The sequence below is a fragment of the Bubalus bubalis genome, chromosome 2 (genome assembly GCF_019923935.1).
Source record: "Bubalus bubalis isolate 160015118507 breed Murrah chromosome 2, NDDB_SH_1, whole genome shotgun sequence".
Taxonomy (NCBI): Eukaryota; Metazoa; Chordata; class Mammalia; order Artiodactyla; family Bovidae; genus Bubalus; species Bubalus bubalis.
The window spans coordinates 35230421-35249274 of NC_059158.1; the positions used below are offsets into that span (position 1 = coordinate 35230421).

The 18854-nt window shown below is 53.3% G+C and overlaps 1 protein-coding gene across 1 annotated transcript; it reads left to right on the forward strand.

The window, feature by feature from the left end:
• The first annotated feature begins 4515 nt into the window (after window positions 1–4515).
• Window positions 4516–18854, forward strand: PEX6 (peroxisomal biogenesis factor 6). Its single transcript, XM_006069221.4, has 17 exons — window positions 4516–5492; window positions 7772–7935; window positions 8403–8486; window positions 12984–13086; window positions 13363–13496; window positions 14127–14238; window positions 14855–15063; window positions 15636–15831; window positions 16010–16086; window positions 16228–16360; window positions 16442–16647; window positions 16785–16846; window positions 17050–17158; window positions 17453–17569; window positions 17686–17763; window positions 17914–18053; window positions 18226–18854. Exons 1-17 carry the CDS (start codon window positions 4611–4613, stop codon window positions 18360–18362), a joined length of 2943 nt encoding a protein of 980 aa, XP_006069283.3. The 5' UTR covers window positions 4516–4610; the 3' UTR covers window positions 18363–18854.

The window sequence follows — 18854 nt, forward strand, 5'->3', positions numbered from 1 at the left end:
GATCCCGCCCTAAAGGGGGTCGAGCTTAGCGTGAGAGGCGGGGGTCAAGGGAAGCCCGGGCTTTGCACCGACTGCCGCACTTCGGCGTCTGGTGTGCGTTGGCTTCGGCCATTCTTCGCAGCTCGTTCCGCTCTAAAGTGGCTCTCACTCTTTCCCCACTGCGATTCCGCCCAGTCCGAATTGAAGGAAAGAAGCCCTAAAATGAAGGGTACCTTTCTTCATCAGGGTAACGTGACACTGATTGCCTACGCAAAATTGGAGAGAGCTCCCAGGAGTCCTCGAGGGCCTGTTACCTAGAGGAGGCTTGAGGAGGATCAAAGGGGAAGCCTGGCAGGAAGGGACCGGGGTGAAATGAGATGAGAACCCAGGATCTGTTCCAGCTTTGGGAATAGGATCCCCGTTCCTACTGCAGCTGTCCTAGGGTTGGGGAACCAGCTAGACACGAGCACTTGAGAACGCGGTGGACATGCTACCTCATTCCTGAGCGTCTCGGAAAATACATCCCTTACTCCCGCTAAGCCAGTGTCCTAAAGGATAAGATCAGTTACTGTCCTCAAGGAGTTCACAGTCTGGTGAAGTGCACAGCCCTGTATAAACCTATGATTAAGGTACAATGTAATAAATTACACCAAACTAGAAGTGTCTGGAATCAAGATTGCTGGGCGAAATATCAATAACCTCAGATATGCAGATGACACCACCCTTATGGCAGAAAGTGAAGAGGAACTCAAAAGCCTCTTGATGAAAGTGAAAGTGGAGACTGAAAAAGTTGGCTTAAAGCTCAACATTCAGAAAACGAAGATCATGGCATCTGGTCCCATCACTTAATGGGAAATAGATGGGGAAACAGTGGAAACAGTGTCAGACTTTATTTTTCTGGGCTCCAAAATCACTGCAGATGGTGACTGCAGGCATGAAATTAAAAGATGCTTACTCCTTGGAAGGAAAGTTATGACCAACCTAGATAGCATATTGAAAAGCAGAGACATTACTTTGCCAACAAAGGTCCGTCTAGTCAAGGCTATGGTTTTTCCTGTGGTCATGTATGGATGTGAGAGTTGGACTGTGAAGAAGGCTGAGCGCCAAAGAATTGATGCTTTTGAACTGTGGTGTTGGAGAAGACTCTTGAGAGTCCCTTGGACTGCAAGGAGATCCAACCAGTCCATTCTGAAGGAGATCAGCCCTGGGATTTCTTTGGAAGGACTGATGCTAAAGCTGAAACTCCAGTACTTTGGCCACCTCATGCAAAGAGTTGACTCATTGGAAAAGACTCTGATGCTGGGAGGGATTGGGGGCAAGAGGAGAAGGGGACGACAGAGGATGAGATGGCTGGATGGCATCACTGACTCGATGGACGTGAGTCTGAGTGAACTCCGGGAGTTGGTGATGGACAGGGAGGCCTGGTGTGCTGCGATTCATGGGGTCGCAAAGAGTCAGACACAACTGAGTGACTGATCTGATCTGATCTGAGAAGTGTCTGGAGGAACGTTTCAGAAGGTCAACTTCCAGCAGCAAGTTGACTACATGAAGACACTGAGGAAGGCTCAAGAATAAGCCTGTGGTCCTTGCCCAGGAGAGCAGTGTTACAAGGCAGTATAGGCATAGAGAAGAAATGACAACATTGGGAAACGTGTAGAACTAACAGGATTTGGTGAGTAATCCGATTGCAAAGAGAGTGGTAAAGGAAAAGGAAGAGCTCAGGATGACTTCTGAAAGCCATCAGAGATGTGAGAGGAAACTGTGTCATAATGACAAAGGAAGTATAAGAGGATTGGTCAGTAATGTCAAATTCTAGAAAAAAGTTGATCAAGATCGAATAGCATAAAAAAAAAAAAAAGATTGAATAGCATCAGGGCTTCTCTGTGGTTAAAAATCCACCTGCCAATGCAGGGGATACAAGTGCAATCCCTGGTCTGAGAAGATTCCACATGCCACGGGGCAATTAAGCCCACAACTACTGAGCCCACACTCTAAAGCCGGTGAGCTGCAACTATTGAAACCCACACCCTAGAGCCCATGCTCCACAGCTCTGCAGCAAGAGAAGCCACCTCAGTAAGCCTGCACACTTTCAACCAGCGAGTAGCCCCTACTTGCCGCAACTAGAGAAAACCCACACAGCAACAACCCAGCACAGCCAAAGATAAATAAATAAAATTATTTTTAAAAAGGCTACAGATGATCTTTGCAGGAAAGTTTCAAAAGAATGGAAGGAAGGTATAGTGGGTTAAAGAATGAGCAAGAGGTATGGAAGTAAAGGCAACAAATCTAGGCTGCTAGCTGTCTTACAGAAGTAATTATTTGAGTTTCATTGACTAATGATGATTTCAAGGTAATGCAGAGTGGACGACATGCTAACCATTATTTGCTCAAGGAAAAACTTAAAAGAAAAGCACGTTTATCTGTGAATAGATATTTGCATCTATATGGATGCCAACCCAGGCAGGATACCAGATATACTTACCCATTTGCAAGACCTCAAGGAACACCATAGCTTAACTTATTCTGTGTAAAGGAGGCATATTCTCTTTGGAATCACTCCACCATCCTCTCAGTCCTTGGGTCTTCTGAGAGACAGGGGACAGAGCCACATAACAGTTTCAAAGTGAAGTTGCTCAACTGTGTCACTCTTTGCGACCCCATGGACTGTAGCCTGCCAGGTTCCACCAGTCCATGGGATTTTCCAGGCAAGAATACTGGAGTGGGTTGCCATTTCCTTTCTCCAGGGGATCTTCCTGATCCAAGGATCAAACCTGGGTATCCCGTATTACAGGGACTCTTTACTGTCTGAGCTGCCAGGAAAACTGCTAAGAAAGTGTGAAAGTGTTAGTCACTCAGTCATGTCCGACTCTATGCGACCCCATGAACTGTAGGCTGCCAGGCTCCTCTGTCCGTGAAATGGGAACTTCATCCTTGTGAATTCAGGTACCTAGTACATTCTTGAAAGTGAAAGTCACTTAGTTTAGTCCAAATCTTTGCAGCTCCATAGACTATACAGTCCATGGAATTCTCCAGGCCAGAATACTGGAGTGGGCAGCCTTTCCCTTCTCCAGGGGATCTTCCCAACTCAGGGATCAAACCCAGGTCTCCCACATTGCAGGTGGATTCTTTACCAGCTGAGCCACAAGGGAAGCCCAAGAATACTGAGTGAGTAGCCTGTCCTTTCTCCAGTGGATCTTCCCGACCCAGGAATCAAACTGGGGTCTCCTGCATCGCAGGTGGATTCTTTACCAACTGAGCTTTCAGGGAAGCATGCTGCTTTAAAAAGGTACAACTTGGCAATTTCAGGTTTAGGACTAGAGGTACCTCCTGAAACTATAATAAAACATTAAGTATATATATTTTTTCTTGTCTTTCTAGGGATAGAAATACCTTACAATATGTAAATCTTATATTAACCTCTCAGATTTTCAGGAAATTTTCAGGAATGCAAAATGTACAAAGTAGAAGACTGCCTCAAGATGAAGGAAAGGAGAAAGTTGGGCAGAGAAGGCAAGGAAGAGAATGCAAGGTCCAGAAAGAGGAGATTGCCACCAACCAATCCACGGATTCTTTTTAGTTTTCTGTCACACTGAGCAGCATGTGTGATCTTAGTTTCCTGGCCAGGGATCAAACCTGTGACCCCTGCAATGGAAGCACTCAGTCCTAACCCCTGGACCACCAGGGAATCCCCCAATCCATTGATTCTAAGTGCTAGTGTCCAGGTGTCTATACAGAGCAGTGGAGGTGGGGACAAGGAAGGACTGTTAAGTAACAGCCCAGATGGGAAACAAGCTGTTGGTCTGGTACTCAATGAGTGAAGCCTTGAATCTCTCTCTTCTGCCTGCTCTGCTGTTCATTCCTCTCCAGGGTGGAAATGGGAATGGATCTCCAGTCTACAAGGATTGGGAGGAGAGAACATCTAGTTTTGGAGAGATGAGAAAGGGAAGCTGCTTTGTCTTTGTTTCAAGCTTGGTGGGAACAGAATGAACAGGACAATAAGCAGGACAAGAAACACTGGAACATGGGTTTTGTGTAGAATGTGTTGGAATAGGTGTGGCAGCACCAACCACTACAGGGCTACATGAATCACTTGCAGTAATTCAGCCAGCAGCCGCTCCACATCCAAATGCCTGTCTGAGACATATAACCCTACCACTCCCTCCTGCAACCTTCCCGCAAGCCTCCAAACCTCAGTGCCTACAGTTCCACGAGTGGACACCTTCCTAAACACTACACCCACAGCTCCCAGCAGTGGGCCAAGTTTGGTCCAGGCCACAATGATCGTTCACTGATCATTCAATAAACTGTTGAGGACATGCCCGTGGGGAGGTTAGTTGACAGACGTTACTCCCCAGGCAGGCGCGGAAGGTAAACCCCTGTACACACGTCTCACAAGCGGTGTGCCTGGACTACCCGACCACAGTGACTGTGTTACTGCCACCGAGGCACCTTTCGGATCGATCCAAGGCGCAGCTCACCCTCCTGGAGCACGCCCTTGCACCCGACGCCCCGCCCACTTCCCTAGGGCCGCCCCTGCCGGAAGCGGAAGTGGCGTGTGAGCCGCCGGGACGTCTAGCTCTCCGGCTCAGGAAGGCGCCCTTCTTCGCTGTGCTCTTTGATCTCCTGTCACCATGGCGCTGGCAGTCTTGCGAGTCCTGGAGCCCTTCCCGACCGAGACACCCGCTTTGGCTGTGCTGCTGCCGCCCGGGGGCCCGTGGCCTGCGGCAGGGCTGGGCCTAGTGCTGGCGCTGAGGCCTGCAGGGGAGAGCCCGGCAGGGCCGGCACTGCTGGTGGCCGCCCTGGAGGGACCTGGCGCGGGCACCGAAGAGCAGGGCCCGGGGCCTCCGCAGCTGCTGGTTAGCCGCGCGCTGCTGCAGCTCCTGGCTCTGGGCTCCGGGGCGTGGGTGCGGGCGCGGCCGGTGCGGCGGCCCCCGTCGCTGGGCTGGGCGCTGCTTGGCACTTCGTCTGGGCCCGGACTCGGACCGAGAGTCGGGCCGTTGCTGGTGAGGCGCGGAGAGACCCTGCCCGTGCCCGGACCGCGGGTGCTGGAGACGCGGCCGGCGTTGCAAGGGTTGCTGGGTCCAGGGACGCGGCTAGCTGTGACTGAGCTCCGTGGGCGGGCCAAACTGGGTCCAGAGGCTGAGAACAGCAGCCGGCTCCCTCTCCCGCCGGTGGTGTCCTCCTTCGCGGCCTCTGGCACAGTCCGGCGACTAAGGGGCGTTCTGGGAGGGACTGGAGATGCACTGGGGGTGAGCCGGAGCTGTCTCCGCAGCCTCAGCCTCTTCCAGGGCGAATGGGTGTGGGTGACCCGGGCTGGAGAGTCATCGAACACTTCTCAGCCACATCTGGCCACAGTCCAAGTCCTAGAGCCTCGCTGGAACCTCTCTGAAAGACTGGGACCCGGCTCTGGGCAGCCGGGAGAGCCTCTCGCTGACGGACTGGCTCTCGTGCCTGCCACTCTGGCTTTTAATCTCGGCTGTGATCCCCTGGACGTGGGAGAGCTCAAAATCCAGGTAGGATACAGGACTGAGATCAGGAATGCTTCCTCCTCTTTATCTCTTCTTTGCCTTAACTGAATTGGAAGATGAGAGCTGTAAAATTCGGATCCTTTACTTAGTCCCTTAGAGTTTGGACTTTTCCCTTAACACCTCTTAGCCTTATTTATCCATTCTCTACAATTAAAACATATTGGTGCATGGGAAGGGCTTTCACTATTCAGGTGAAAGGTGAGAATTACAGCCAAATTACCATGTGTAGTAATCTACTGAATCTAATCAGTTATTTGTCAAATTGTTGCAATGTATCCAGTATTGTGGGCTTACCAAGTAGGTGGAAATCCACCTGCCAACGCAGGAGGCGTGGGTTTGATCCCTGGGTCAGGAAGATCCCTTGGAGGGGGAAATGGCTACCCACTCCAGTATTCTTGCTTGTAAAATCCAATGGACAGAGGAGCCTGGTGGAAGTTGAACAAGACTGAGAACGCACACACACACATCCAGTATTGTACTGGGTAGTATGGAAGATCGTGCTTCCATCTTTTGCTCACGCTGTCCTTGACTTCAAGTTCCTTCCTATTCTGTTAACCTCCTCCTCCTTCAGGGCCCTTCTACAAATGCCACCTGCTTCTTCAGTTCAGTTCAGTTCAGTCGCTCAGTCGTGTCCGACTCTGCGACCCCATGAATTGCAGCACCCCAGGCCTCCCTGTCCATCACCAACTCCCGGAGTTCACCCAAACCCATGTCCATCGAGTCGGTGATGCCATCCAGCCATCTCATCCTCTGTCATCCCCTTCTTCTGCCCCCAATCCCTCCCAGCATCAGAGTCTTTTCCAATGAGTCAACTCTTCGCATGAGGTGGCCAAAGTACTGGAGTTTCAGCTTTAGCATCAGTCCTTCAAAAGAACACCCAGGGCTGATCTCCTTTAGAATGGACTGGTTGGATCTCCTTGCAGTCCAAGGGACTCTCAAGAGTCTTCTCCAGTACCACAGTTCAAAAGCATCAATTCTTTGGCGCTCAGCTTTCTTCACAGTCCAACTCTTACATCCATACATGACTACTAGAAAAACCATAGCCTTGACTAGACGGACCTTTGTTGGCAAAGTAATGTCTCTGCTTTTGAGTATGCTATCAGGTTGGTCATAACTTTCCTTCCAAGGAGTAAGCGTCTTTTAATTTCATGGCTGCAGTCACCATCTGCAGTGATTTTGGAGCCCAAAAAAATAAAGCCTGACACTGTTTCTTAAAGCCTTGCAAAATCTCACACCACAAATTTAACATTACTTTTTCCTATAGCATTTTCTATCTTTCTGAGAGTTTTTATAGTTTTGTTATGATCATATGCTCTAATTCTCAATTGTATATTGTTCTTGAAGGGACAGGTTTTTATTATCCTTAGTGCTTGGTGTTTAATTTTAATATTAGATTAAATACATCCAAGAGGAGTTTTTGCTTTCTACCTTTAAGGAACTTACTTCAAAAAGAAAATTGTGTTCAGGGGGACAAATATAGGCTACTGTTTAATTAAGCACCTGGATGTATTTAGGCCCACACTGACCAGTACAAAAGCTGCTAGCCCCCGGGTGGTTCTTTAAATCAACTGAAAGTAAGTAAAGTAAAAAATTCAGTTATTTGATTGCTTTAGTCACATGTTGAGTGTTCATTAGCCACATGTAAATATAGAATTTTTCTATCACTGTAGAAAGTTATATTAGGTAATGCTGGCATAGACAGGTAGTGCTGTGGGATGTCAAGAAGAAATAAAAGATATGCGTGAATGGAAGTCAGGTGTGGCTTTCCTTCTAAATGGAGGGAAAGTACTGGAGCACTCAGGCAGGAGCTCATTCACCTGACCCAGCCCTCTCAGCTTCAGTGAGATCATGTCCTTTAACTGGAGCCTGAATTCAGTGTCCTCACTACTGTCCAATTAATGTTCCCAGTGGCTGCCTGGTGTCACTCAAATGACTTGTGGGAGTTAAATGTCTTTACCATTTCACTGGCTCGGGGCCAGTATAAAGGTGTCGCAGAATGGTTATCATCACTGGTGAACTCTTTGGAGCTAGAGTCAGGAAAGTCAGAGTCAGAAGTCTCTTCCAGGTGCCCATTAGAAGGAGAGGTTTCTGTTTTCTAAGGAAGATATAGGTCTTCAGCTCTACTCTCTTAGGTCTCCCGTCCCACAGCCCTTGTGGTTATGGGAAGGATAAAGGATGGAAGTAGAAGTGTTGGTTGCTAAGAGACTGGGCAGAGCCTGAGTCCCTGGGAGAAGGTGCTAAGGCGGTGGTTATTTCTCTCATAGAGGTATTTGGAGGGCTCCAGCACCCCTGAAGACAAAGGAAGCTGCTCAGTGCTGCCTGGGCCTCCGTTTGCCAAAGAGTTACACATCGAAATTGTGTCGTCTCCTCACTACAGCACTAATGGAAACTATGACCATGTCCTTTACCGGCACTTTCAGACACCCAGGTTAGCCACTTCCCCCTTGCAGGAGGGTAGCACACCACCCTCAATGAACTCCTCCTATCCCAGGCCTGAGATTCAGATACCAGAAAGCCTCTGATACTAAAAAGCCACAGTTTAAGGCAGTATGGTGGCTAGAAGCCTCCTGGTGTGTCAGATAGACAAGAGGAATCTGGGCCAGGAGGGTAAATCCAGACATTCTAGATTGAGAAACCACTTTGATTTGAGGAGGCCCCTAAAAAGCCAGGATCCTGCTTTGCCCCTCTCTCTGGACTCTGATCCCCTCTCTGCCGTATCCCAAAGCTCTGTACTAGGTCAGGTTTGTTCTCTGGACAACTGCTTGGGATCTCTTGGTGGGCAGTAGACCCCTGAGAAACAGTCTGCAGGTTGAGGGGGTGGGGCATGCGGGGATATGTCAGGTGCCTGCTATTAACTCCCACTGTGAGCTGACCAGGGCTACCGCTGTGTTACAGGGCAGTCCAGGAAGGGGATATCCTGTGTGTGCCAACAGTTGGGCAAGTAGAGATCCTGGAAGGAAGCCCAGAGAAACTGCCCAGGTATGGAGCTGCCTTCTCTCCTGCAGCTGGGATTCTTAACCTGCGTGCAGGAGTTCTCAAGTTGAATGGAATAATTCTGTGCATAAGAGCATTTTGTTGTTGTCATGCATGTTTTTCGGGAGAGAAGGTACCTATTCTCATGTTCTCAAATAGGCATGTGACTGAAAAGAGAATTAAGAGCCACTGCCTGCTGGCTTTTGGGAGGTGTTTATCCTCAAATTGATTGGTGGTCCTAGGTATAGTAAAGCACTAAGAATCGTTCAATGGCCTAGTCCAAGGTGGGATTCCTCACTTTCTTTTTTTTTTGGCTGCACCTCGTGGCATGAGGAACTCCCCCAACCAGGAATTGAACTTACAGCCCCTGCAGTGGAAGCTCAGAGTTTAAACCACTGAATCTCCAGGGAAGTCCCCCCTGCTTTCCATTCTTTTTAAAATGATTTTTTGTTTATTATTTTATGTTTTGGCTGTGCTGGGTTTTCATTACTGTGTGGACTTTTCTCGAGTTGCAGAAAGCGGGGGCTGCTCTCAAGTTGTGGTGACTAACTTCTCATTGCAGTGGCTTCTCTTGCTGCAGAGCACACGCGCTGGGGCATGTAGACTTCAGTAGTCGTGGCTCCCCAGCTCTGGAGCACGGGCTCAATAGTTGTGGTACACGGCCTTAGCTGCCCCACGGCATATGGGATCTTCCCTCTCCAGGGATCAGATGCATGTCTCCCGCGTTGGCAGGTGGATTGTTTACCACTGAGCCATCAGGGAAGCCCTGCTTTCCATTCTCAACCGGTGTTGTTTGGGCCACACCTCCCATACACTGAGCCAGAGGAGCCCCAGTACCATCATGATTTCTGCTCTAATGGATGGAATGTGGACACGCTGCTTTTCAGTCTTGTCTCCCAAGACAGGAGAGGAAGGGATTTGCCCTTGAGAGACCTGCTGTCTTTCCTTATCCTCAACAGAGAGTGAGAAAGAGCGTAACTGAGCCAGGGACCCAAAACAAGGAGGCCAACCTTTCCTCCTGTTGATTCTTACTGCAGAGACTGCATATGAAATGGTAAGGCAGGGACTTCCCGTGGTTAAGACTGCACTCCCAGTGCAGGGGGAGCAGGTTCAATCCCTGATGGGGAACTAAGATCCCACATACCACATGGCGCAGCCAAAAAAAAATTCAGAATTCAGAGACTGCTTGGCTTTATGTGAAGGGGGAAAATGTGTAGCTTCCTACCCCCAGATGGATTTCCTATAAGGCTTTATTAGAAGAAGAAGACACTAACCCAACTTGCCAGGAAATCCCAGTGAGGTGGTGGGACCACCCTGCAGAAACTTGGGCACAAGAGCCATCATGCCCAGGGTCTCAGGCCGAGCCAGCCTGGGTCCTCTACTAAGGGAGCAGTGCCTTGTTTGGAGTACCTAATTCAGCTTTGGTCAACATTCAGAGCTTGGTTCTGGCCAATGCTCAGTCTCTCCAGTTTCAGGGCTGTGGTACCCAGAGGAGGGGGCCTGTGGTGCCATGTGTAATTCCATTTGGTGCTCCAGGGTGCTTCTTTGAGCTTTCCCATCAAATTTACAACGAGCCTGGTGGAGAATGCCCAGCTGCTCTCCATCACTTCCAACTTCTGTTTTCCATCTTGTGTGTGTGTGTGCTCAGTCGTGTCCGGCTCTTGGTGACCCGTGGACTGTAGCCCACCAGGCTCCTTTGTCCATGGAATTTTCCAGGCAAGAATACTGGAGTAGGTTTCCATTTCCTGCTCCAGGGGATTTCCTGACCCAAGGATTGAACCCATGTCTCTTGCATCTCCTGCACTGGCTTGCGAGTTCTTCATACCGCTCTGCCACCACCTCTATCTTAAGTAGAGCAACTGTCTATGAGCTAGCTCTGTAGGAAAGCTGCAGAATGCCCACCTTTTGTACTTTTAAAGGAAAACAGGCACTCGCCCCTCCTGAGACAGACCAGCAAGCCAGTCCTGTTCCTGGACCTCTACCATACCAGCACCTTGGAGACCTGCCTCCCTCCTCTGGGTACTGAGCATGTAGTTCTTACCTCTGGGTGGGTTTGGAAAAGCAGGGCTGAGTGGGCAGATGGGTCCAAGGACAGAGATGAGTGCTGTACCCTACTCCCTGGACTTGGTAAGAGGCTCCCTGGATGGAGGCTCCCCTGATCCCTGGCACAGAAGTCCACTGGCGGTGGTGCAGCTGGTCCTCCCCCCTGCTCCACCTCCCACACCAGGCCTGGGGCGGGGATCGAGCTCCACTGTGTGGCTCTCAGGAACACAACCCCGTGTTCCCCAGCAGTGTCCAGATATGTTCCAGAGGTCTGGCCAACCTCAGTGAGGTGGCCCATCCACTCTCCATGGATGGAGAGTAGGGGTGGAGGGGGGCTTGTGAGGGGGAGAGGTGGGCGTGTCTCCCTCCCCCTTCCCTGCCCCAGGGCTCTTCCTCCTTGGATTCCATTGGCTGCCAGATGCATCTGACCGAGGTGGTTCAGCTTGATTGCGAGTCTAGGTTGTAGACCCACCCATCACTTGTTTATGGGCTTCCTTGGTGGCTCAGATAGTAAAGAATCTGCCTGCAATGTGGGAAACCTATGTTCGATTCCTGGGTTGGGAAGATCCCTTGGAGATGGGAATGGCAACCCACTCCAGTATTGCTGCCTGGAGAATCCCATAGGCAGAGGAGCCTGGCAAGCTACAGTCCATGGGGTCCTGAGCAGTGATCCCATGAGTTGGACACGCCTGAGCAACTAACACAATACCTATTTATAATGAACAGCAGTAGGACAGAATTACCTGGCGGTCCAGTGGTAAAGACTCAGTGTTTCCATTGCCAGGGCTGGGTTCAGTCCTTGGTTGGGGAACTAAAACACCACCAACCGCACAGTGCAGCCAACCAAACAAACAGAAAAAACCAGTGGGACAGCTTTCCTTATGTTCCAGTTCTTTCACAGTCAGTGCCTCTGGTGGTAGTCCCAAACCTAGTATGCCTCCCCTTCCACCTGAAGGCCTTTCCACCCCCTCCCCTCTCTGCTGCCAGAGGGAGCAGCTGTGTGACTGTGGGATACTAAGCAAAGGAATTTGTACCCCAGTTAGACCTGAAAGAGGCCCGGGCTCTGCCATTGCCGTGCTGCCTGAGGATTACAGACGGCAGTAGTTCCTCTCTGTATCTGGAAAACTGGACTAGTAATTGCTGTCTGCTACCCTCGCCCCAAGAAAGCAATGGCACCCCACTCCAGTACTCTTGCCTGGAAAATCCCATGGATGGAGGAGCCTGGTAGGCTGTAGTCCATGGGGTCGCTAAGAGTCGGACACAACTGAGAGACTTCCCTTTCACTTTTCCCTTTCATGCATTGGAGAAGGAAATGGCAACCCACTCCAGTGTTCTTGCCTGGAGAATCCCATGGACGGGGGAGCCTGGTAGGCTTCTGTCTATGGGGTCGCACAGAGTTGGACGCTACTGAAGCGACTTAGCAGCAGCAGCAGCAGCAGCAACCCTCACCCCCCTGGTAGGCTGAGTAAGCCTAACTCACTCTAACACTAGCCAGTGACTGCACAGCCCTGGTTATGGCTGGGAGCTTTTGAAAAATAAAAATGCCTGAGCCCTACCCCAGACCTATTAGAGCAGAATCAGGGTTAGGCTAGAGCCTCTGCAGTCTTTTTATTTTTCCCAAAGGAAGGAAAATGTTAAGTGTAAAATTCAGATATAATTCACATACCATAAAATTCACACTTTTAAAGTATATAATTCAGTGGCTTCTAGTATATTCACAACGTTGTGCCATCAACATCACTAATTCCAAAACATTTTCCTCGGCCCAGAAAGAAACCCCCACCCGCCAGCAGTCACTCCCCGTTCCCTCCTTCCCTCAGCTTCTGGCAACCACTCCTCTACTGAATGGAATCACAGTCTGTGAGAGATGTTGGGGGGGTTTTTTGTTTTTTTTTTTTAAGTTTCACAGATAATTCTAATGTACAGCCAAAACAGAGAAACATTAATCGCTAAATGTCATCATGAAGGAATCTGCTTGCGATTATATCTTATGGATGACTAAGAGCTGAAGGACTCTTTCTTTCGAGGTTTTAGATGGCCTTGGTGGGTACATTTTTTTTTTTTTGGTAGATGCATATTTGAGGGAGAGTCTGTGTTCTCAAGCCAGTGAAAACGGGCAGATGGTCACTGCTTGGTGTGGCAGTGGCTTCTTCCATTGGAGTGAGTAGGCAGGAGAAACACACCCTCAGGTGATGTTGGTATGAGGGGTGCCAAGGACAGGCACAGCTCCTGCTCTTAAAACGTGTATGATCCCGTCAGAGAGATAAGGAAGACCACCTGCTTTCCTTTACCACCACGTCCCCCGCTTCCTGCCCACCTCCGCCACATCTAGGGGCATTTCTTTGTACTGCTCTTCCATTTGTCCCTGCAGCGGACCTCTGACTGAGACAGCACGTTGCCCTTAAGAAGGATTGGATGTGGGCTCTGGATCTGGGGTTCATTGGGCCTCTCTCCCTACAGGTGGCAAGAGATGTTTTTTAAAGTGAAGAAAACAGTTGGGGAGGCTCCAGACGGGCAAGCCAGAGCCTACTTAGCCGACACCGCCCATACCTCCTTGTACATGGTGAGGCCCTGGCGGTGGGGGTTGACCTGGGGAAAGGAGCAGAAAGAACTTCTGTAGAACAGACTGGTGGCTGCCAAGGGGGAAGGAGTTGGGGAAGGCATGGAGTGGGAGTTCGGGATTAGTAGATGCAGACTTTTATATACGTGTTTAACTGAATCACTGTGCCGTATGGTGGAAAGTAACAGCACATTGTAAATCAATAAAGTAAATTAAATACTTCAATAAAGTAAATTAAAACAACTTCTAGAAACTAAAGCTTCCTCCCACCTTTCACAGGTGGGTTCTACCCTGAGCCTGGTTCCAAGGCTTCCTTCAGGGGACTCCACTCCCTGGAGCAGCTTGTCTCCTCCAGGCCTGGAGGCCTTGGTGACCGAGCTCTGTACCGCCCTGAAGCCTCGCCTCCAGCCAGGGTGAGTGAGGATGCTGCAGCCTCGGTGTGAGAGAAGGCTGCCCGGAGCATCCCTAGAGGAGCAGCAGGCCAGACAAGCAGTGCCTGATGCCCTGGCCATGGTGGGATTGGGTGGGCCTCCCTCCAACCATCGGGCCCGGGCCCCTAGCCCATGTCCTGTCCGTAAGCAAATTCCCAGGCTTCTTTTTGGGAGTAACCTCTGCCCTCCAAGGTCAGCTGTGGAGGGAGACTCTCCCCCAGGGTCATTTGTCTCTGAGGCTGCCCTTCCCTTGGAGAGCCCACTAGTCATCGCGATTTTCACCACCTGGGCCCTGAAAGACAAGGTCCTCATACCGCTGGCCCATGTGTAGCCACAGACCCCTTCCTAATTCCCTCCATACAATCCAGACCAGACTGAACAGCCAAGGTTTCACTGATGACAAAAAGAAGTTAATCCCCTGGATATGCCCCAGGCCCCTGCCAGAATTCCACTGATGGTATGGGAAATACGGCCTCACCAAGTGGTGACGGTCCTGGTGGGGAGGGGTGCGTCAAGGAGAGTGTCTGCTTTCTGGATCTGAGGGGGCCTGTGTCACTGGGGACTCCCTTCTGGGCAAGATAGAGGAAGCAAATGTCTGTTCTCTGGTTGCAGGGGTGCCCTGCTGACAGGGACTGGCAGTGTCCTTCTACGGGGCCCCCCGGGCAGTGGGAAGACCACCGCAGTCGCCGCAGCCTGCAGCCGCCTTGGGCTCCACTTATGGAAGGTGAGGGTCTCTGGAGAGTAGACCCCCAACTCCATCTCCTCTGCAGCCCAGATTCTCCCTCTCCTCTCTGACCACAGGGCCCACTGGGCCAGTGGATCAGGCATAGTCCCGTGATGCTGAGCTACCGAGATATGCTCTCAAGAAGGAGCACACTCCAGGACTTCCTTGGTGGTCCAGTGGTTACGAATCTGTCTGCCAATGAAGGGGACACAGGTTTGATCCCCGATCCAGGAAGATCCCACGTGCTGCAGAGCAACTAAGCCCGTGCACCACAACTACCTAAACCCACGTGCCCTAGAGCCCGTGCCAAGAGAAGCCACCGCAATGAGTAGCCCCCACTCACTGCAAAGAAAGCCCATGCACAGCAAGGAAGATCCAGTGCAGCCAAAAATAAAATTAATTATTTTAAAAAGAGGATACTGCCAAGGTTTTGGTGGGCAGTCCAGGGAATGTGGTTAGGGAAAAGAAGAGTTAGGGCTTGGCCAGTGTTGCCTTCCTCCCCCATCCCCACCCTCCAAAACGACGGCTTGCCCCTTCTGAGCCCTGCCCCCTTCTCCTGCCCTGGTCGTGCCTGCCCCTTCCCTTACTCACAGGCCCGTCGGGACCCCCTCCCCAGGTGCCCTGCTCCAGCCTCTGTGCAGACAGTAGCGGCGCTGTGGAGACAAAGCTGCAGGCTGCTTTCTCCCGGGCCCGGCGCTGCCGGCCTGTGGTTCTTTTGCTGACAGCCGTGGACCTGCTGGGCCGGGACCGTGATGGACTGGGTGAGGACGCCCGGGTGGTGGCCACGCTGCGGCACCTCCTCCTGGATGAAGACCCGCTCGCCAGGTAGCATTCAGCACTGAGCGGGGAAAGTAGTGGGGCCAGCCTTCTCTCCCCCACCCTGTCAGTGGCTTTCAGACATCCCACCTGGCTACTCTCCAGGCAGCCCTGCCTGAGCTGAGGAGGTGGGGGTGCCCACAGGGAGGAGGGTGCGGACCCTGCTGTTTCTTTATGTGCTTAGTCACTCATTCGTGTCCAACTCTGCGACCCCATAGACTGTAGCCCACCAGGCTTCTCTGTCTATGGGATTTCCCAGGCAAGAATACTGGAATGGGTTGCCATTCCCTTCTCCAGGGGATCTTCTCAACCCAGGGATTGCACCCGGGTCTCTTGCATTGTAGGCAGATTCTTAACTGACTGAGCCATGGGCTGTTTCTTGGGGAATGCTAAAGCACGGCCTCTGCCCTCATTGAGCTCCCTGTGTGTGGGGGGATGCCCCATCTGGGAAGCTTTGGGGCTCTCATCTCCCTCTCTTATCCCTGCCCCGCAGCCACCCTCCTGCACCAGCCTCGAGATGAGGCTGCACTCAGGGGCTGCTGGCCACCTTCCCGCCCTCAGTACCCACTCCCTGTGCACAGCTGCCCTCCCCTGATGGTCGTGGCCACCACCAGCCGGGCCCAGGACCTGCCTGCGGATGTGCAGACGGCGTTTCCTCACGAGCTGGAGGTGCCTGTGCTGGCGGAGGCGCAGCGGCTCAGCGTCCTCCGGGCTCTCACTGCCCACCTCCCCCTGGGCCAAGAGGTGAACCTGGCGCAGCTGGCGCGGCGCTGTGCGGTGAGTGCCCGGCAGGGCGCTGGCCTCCTCGCGCGCTCTGGTGGGAGGCAGTCAGTGAGGGTGGAGAACCCGAGGCCTCAGTGCTGGGCCCGTGCACCAGCCAGGGGCCTGCCCCTCCCTCCCCGCACAGGGGCTGCCTGCTGTGCCTGCTCACGCATCCTCTCCCGTGCTTCCCCAGGGTTTTGTGGTGGGGGACCTCTACGCCCTTTTGACCCACAGCAGCCGGGCAGCCTGCACCAGGATCAAGAACTCAGGGTAAGGAAACTGGGTGTGGGAGGGGCAAGAGGCAGTCTAGGTGGGCAGGGGCTGGAGAGGAAGGGAGGAAGGTGAGGGCCCCAGTGGGAAGGAGGCCCCAGGGCTGGTCCTCCACAGGCCTCCCTGGGTTTCTCTTTGCAGCTGGGCCGGCGGCTTGAGTGAGGAGGATGAGGGGGAGCTGTGCGCGGCGGGCTTCCCTCTCCTGGCTGAGGACTTTGGGCAGGCACTGGAGCAGCTGCAGGCCGCTCACTCGCAAGCCATCGGAGCCCCCAGGGTAGACACTCGAGGCCCATGGGGGTGGGACCCGAGCACCCTCCACCAGCCGGTGCCTAGCCACGCCCTTCCCGCCTCCTAGATCCCCTCGGTGTCCTGGCACGACGTGGGCGGGCTGCAGGAGGTGAAGAAGGAGATTCTGGAGACGATTCAGCTTCCTCTGGAGCACCCTGAGCTGCTCAGCCTGGGCCTGAGGCGCTCCGGCCTTCTGCTCCACGGGCCCCCTGGCACGGGCAAAACCCTCCTGGCTAAGGCAGTGGCCACGGAGTGCAGCCTCACCTTCCTCAGGTGGTGACTGGGCCCAGCCGGGAGGGCAGGTGGACTGGGGGCTGTGGCTGGCTGGGCAGCAGAAGCGGGTGGCCAGGAGGTCAGTTGTGTGTTTCTGCATCTTGAGGAGTCTCTCCCTCTCCTATCACCTCCCTCAGCGTGAAAGGGCCCGAGCTCATCAACATGTACGTGGGCCAAAGCGAGGAGAATGTACGGGAAGGTGAGTGAGTGGGGGCGGAGGGAGAGCCCTCAGGCTGTTGGCCGTCGCCTCTAGTCTTCCTCTCCAGGTCAGGTTCCTGCCTGGAGGGACCTTTACCTGAAGTGCTAGTGATCAGCTGCCAACCTGGGTTGCCCTCCCCATCTCCTGACATCTAACCCCTACCCCACCGGGCTTCTCCGTCCTATGGGCCCCTCTCTCCTCAGTGTTTGCGCGGGCCAGGGCCGCAGCTCCCTGCATCATCTTCTTTGATGAACTGGACTCCTTGGCCCCAAATCGGGGGCGAAGTGGAGACTCTGGAGGTGTGATGGACAGGTGGGGGTCTGAGCCAGGATTCTGGGGTCCAAGACGGAGGGGTATGAGACAGGTTGTACTAGTCTTGGCCGCCCAAAGGGTTCCTGCCCTTTTGGTTCTGCGATCCCATAGCAGAAGCTAAAAGGGGCCGTGGAATTGGGTGTGAGGCTTTGAGGAGACGGGAGCCAGGGTGGGAGGGTCCACAGGGCACGACCAGCCAGGGGCCCTGTGGAGACAGTCTGCAGAGGCACCCTGTGGAGGTGAGAGGGTGAGGATGCACCGCGCACGCTCTCGTTTCCACTCCCTCCTTCGCAGGGTGGTGTCTCAGCTCCTGGCTGAGCTGGACGGGCTTCACAGCACCCAGGATGTATTTGTGATCGGAGCCACCAACAGACCAGACCTGCTGGATCCTGCCCTCCTGCGGCCCGGCAGGTGTGTGCCCCATCCCTCTCACCTCCACCAGGCCCCTCTGGACTTGCCCCTCGAACCCTATCTGTGCCTCTCCACCCTCATGCTGGGCTCCCTGACACCCACCTATCTCCCTAAAGGTTTGACAAGCTGGTGTTTGTGGGGGTGAATGAGGACCGCGCCTCCCAGCTCCGTGTTCTGAGTGCCATCACACGCAAGTACGCCCCATTAGAGGGAGGGCCCCCCCTAGGGGCTTGGGCCTTGGGATGGTTAGGAGATGAGTGCCAAGTCCACAATAAGCTGGTCAGGGATGCCTTCCAGTGGAGTCAGGGAAGCTAGTAAGACATTTTCCTGTGTACCTACAACAGGTTCAGGCTGGAGCCCTCTGTGAGCCTGGTGGACGTCCTAGACCACTGCCCGCCCCAGCTGACGGGCGCGGACCTCTACTCCCTGTGCTCTGACGCCATGACGGCTGCCCTCAAACGCCGAGTTCGGGACCTGGAGGAAGGTGCGCCGCTCCCCGGGCCCAGAGGTCCACCAGAAACTAGTGGGCACCAGGCCTGGTTCTGGATTTCGGAGGAGGGTCTCTTGACCTCCTGGGGGACTCCAGGCAAGAAGGTGCCTACCCGGGGTGCTCCCCTGCTCAGGCAGAGACCACAGCCTCCTCTTGTCACCCCTAGGCCTGGAGCCCGGGAGCTCAGCCCTGCTGCTCACCATGGAGGACCTGCTGCAGGCCGCGGCCCGGCTGCAGCCCTCAGTCAGCGAGCACGAGCTGCTCCGGTACAAGCGCATCCAACGCAAGTTTGCCGCCTGCTAGGAGCCCCCTGCAGCCTGGGACCTGCCCACAGGGGCTCACAGAGACCTGGGAGACCAAAAGCCAACGCCCGCCCACCTGAATGCTGCCTACCTCCGGGCGACCCCCTGGGTGCTGAGTGCCATCAGGAGCCCCAGGAGAGCTTAGGACGCACCCTCTTTGGACCTGTCTGCCTTCCAGGCCAGCTCCAACCCTCAGGCCCCTCTGCTCAGGAGGAGGGGTCTGGTCCTGAGGGAAGCCCTGGTGGGAAGCGTGGAAGTCACTCAGTTGTGTCTGACTCTTTGCGACCCCATGGACTGTAGCCTGCAGGGCTTCTCTGTCCATGGAATTCTCCAGGCAAGAATACTGGAGTGGGTAGCCATTCCCTTCTCCAGGGGATCTTCCCAACCCAGGGATCAAAACCCAAATCTCCCGCCTTGTAGGCGGATTCTTCACCATCTGAGCCACCAGGGAAGCCCCGTGTGGGGCTGAAAATAAAGTGTATGCTGCCCCCTG

What these genes read in the sequence shown, in the direction of transcription:
- PEX6 (XM_006069221.4), top strand. Translation starts at nt 4,611, where the DNA reads ATGGCGCTGGCAGTCTTGCGAGTCCTGGAGCCCTTCCCGACCGAGACA. An exon ending in TTGGGCTCCACTTATGGAAG is followed by an intron (nt 14,239 to 14,854) that starts GTGAGGGTCTCT and finishes CCCCCTCCCCAG; the next exon opens with GTGCCCTGCTCCAGCCTCTG. An exon ending in TCTGGAGGTGTGATGGACAG is followed by an intron (nt 17,159 to 17,452) that starts GTGGGGGTCTGA and finishes CCTCCTTCGCAG; the next exon opens with GGTGGTGTCTCAGCTCCTGG.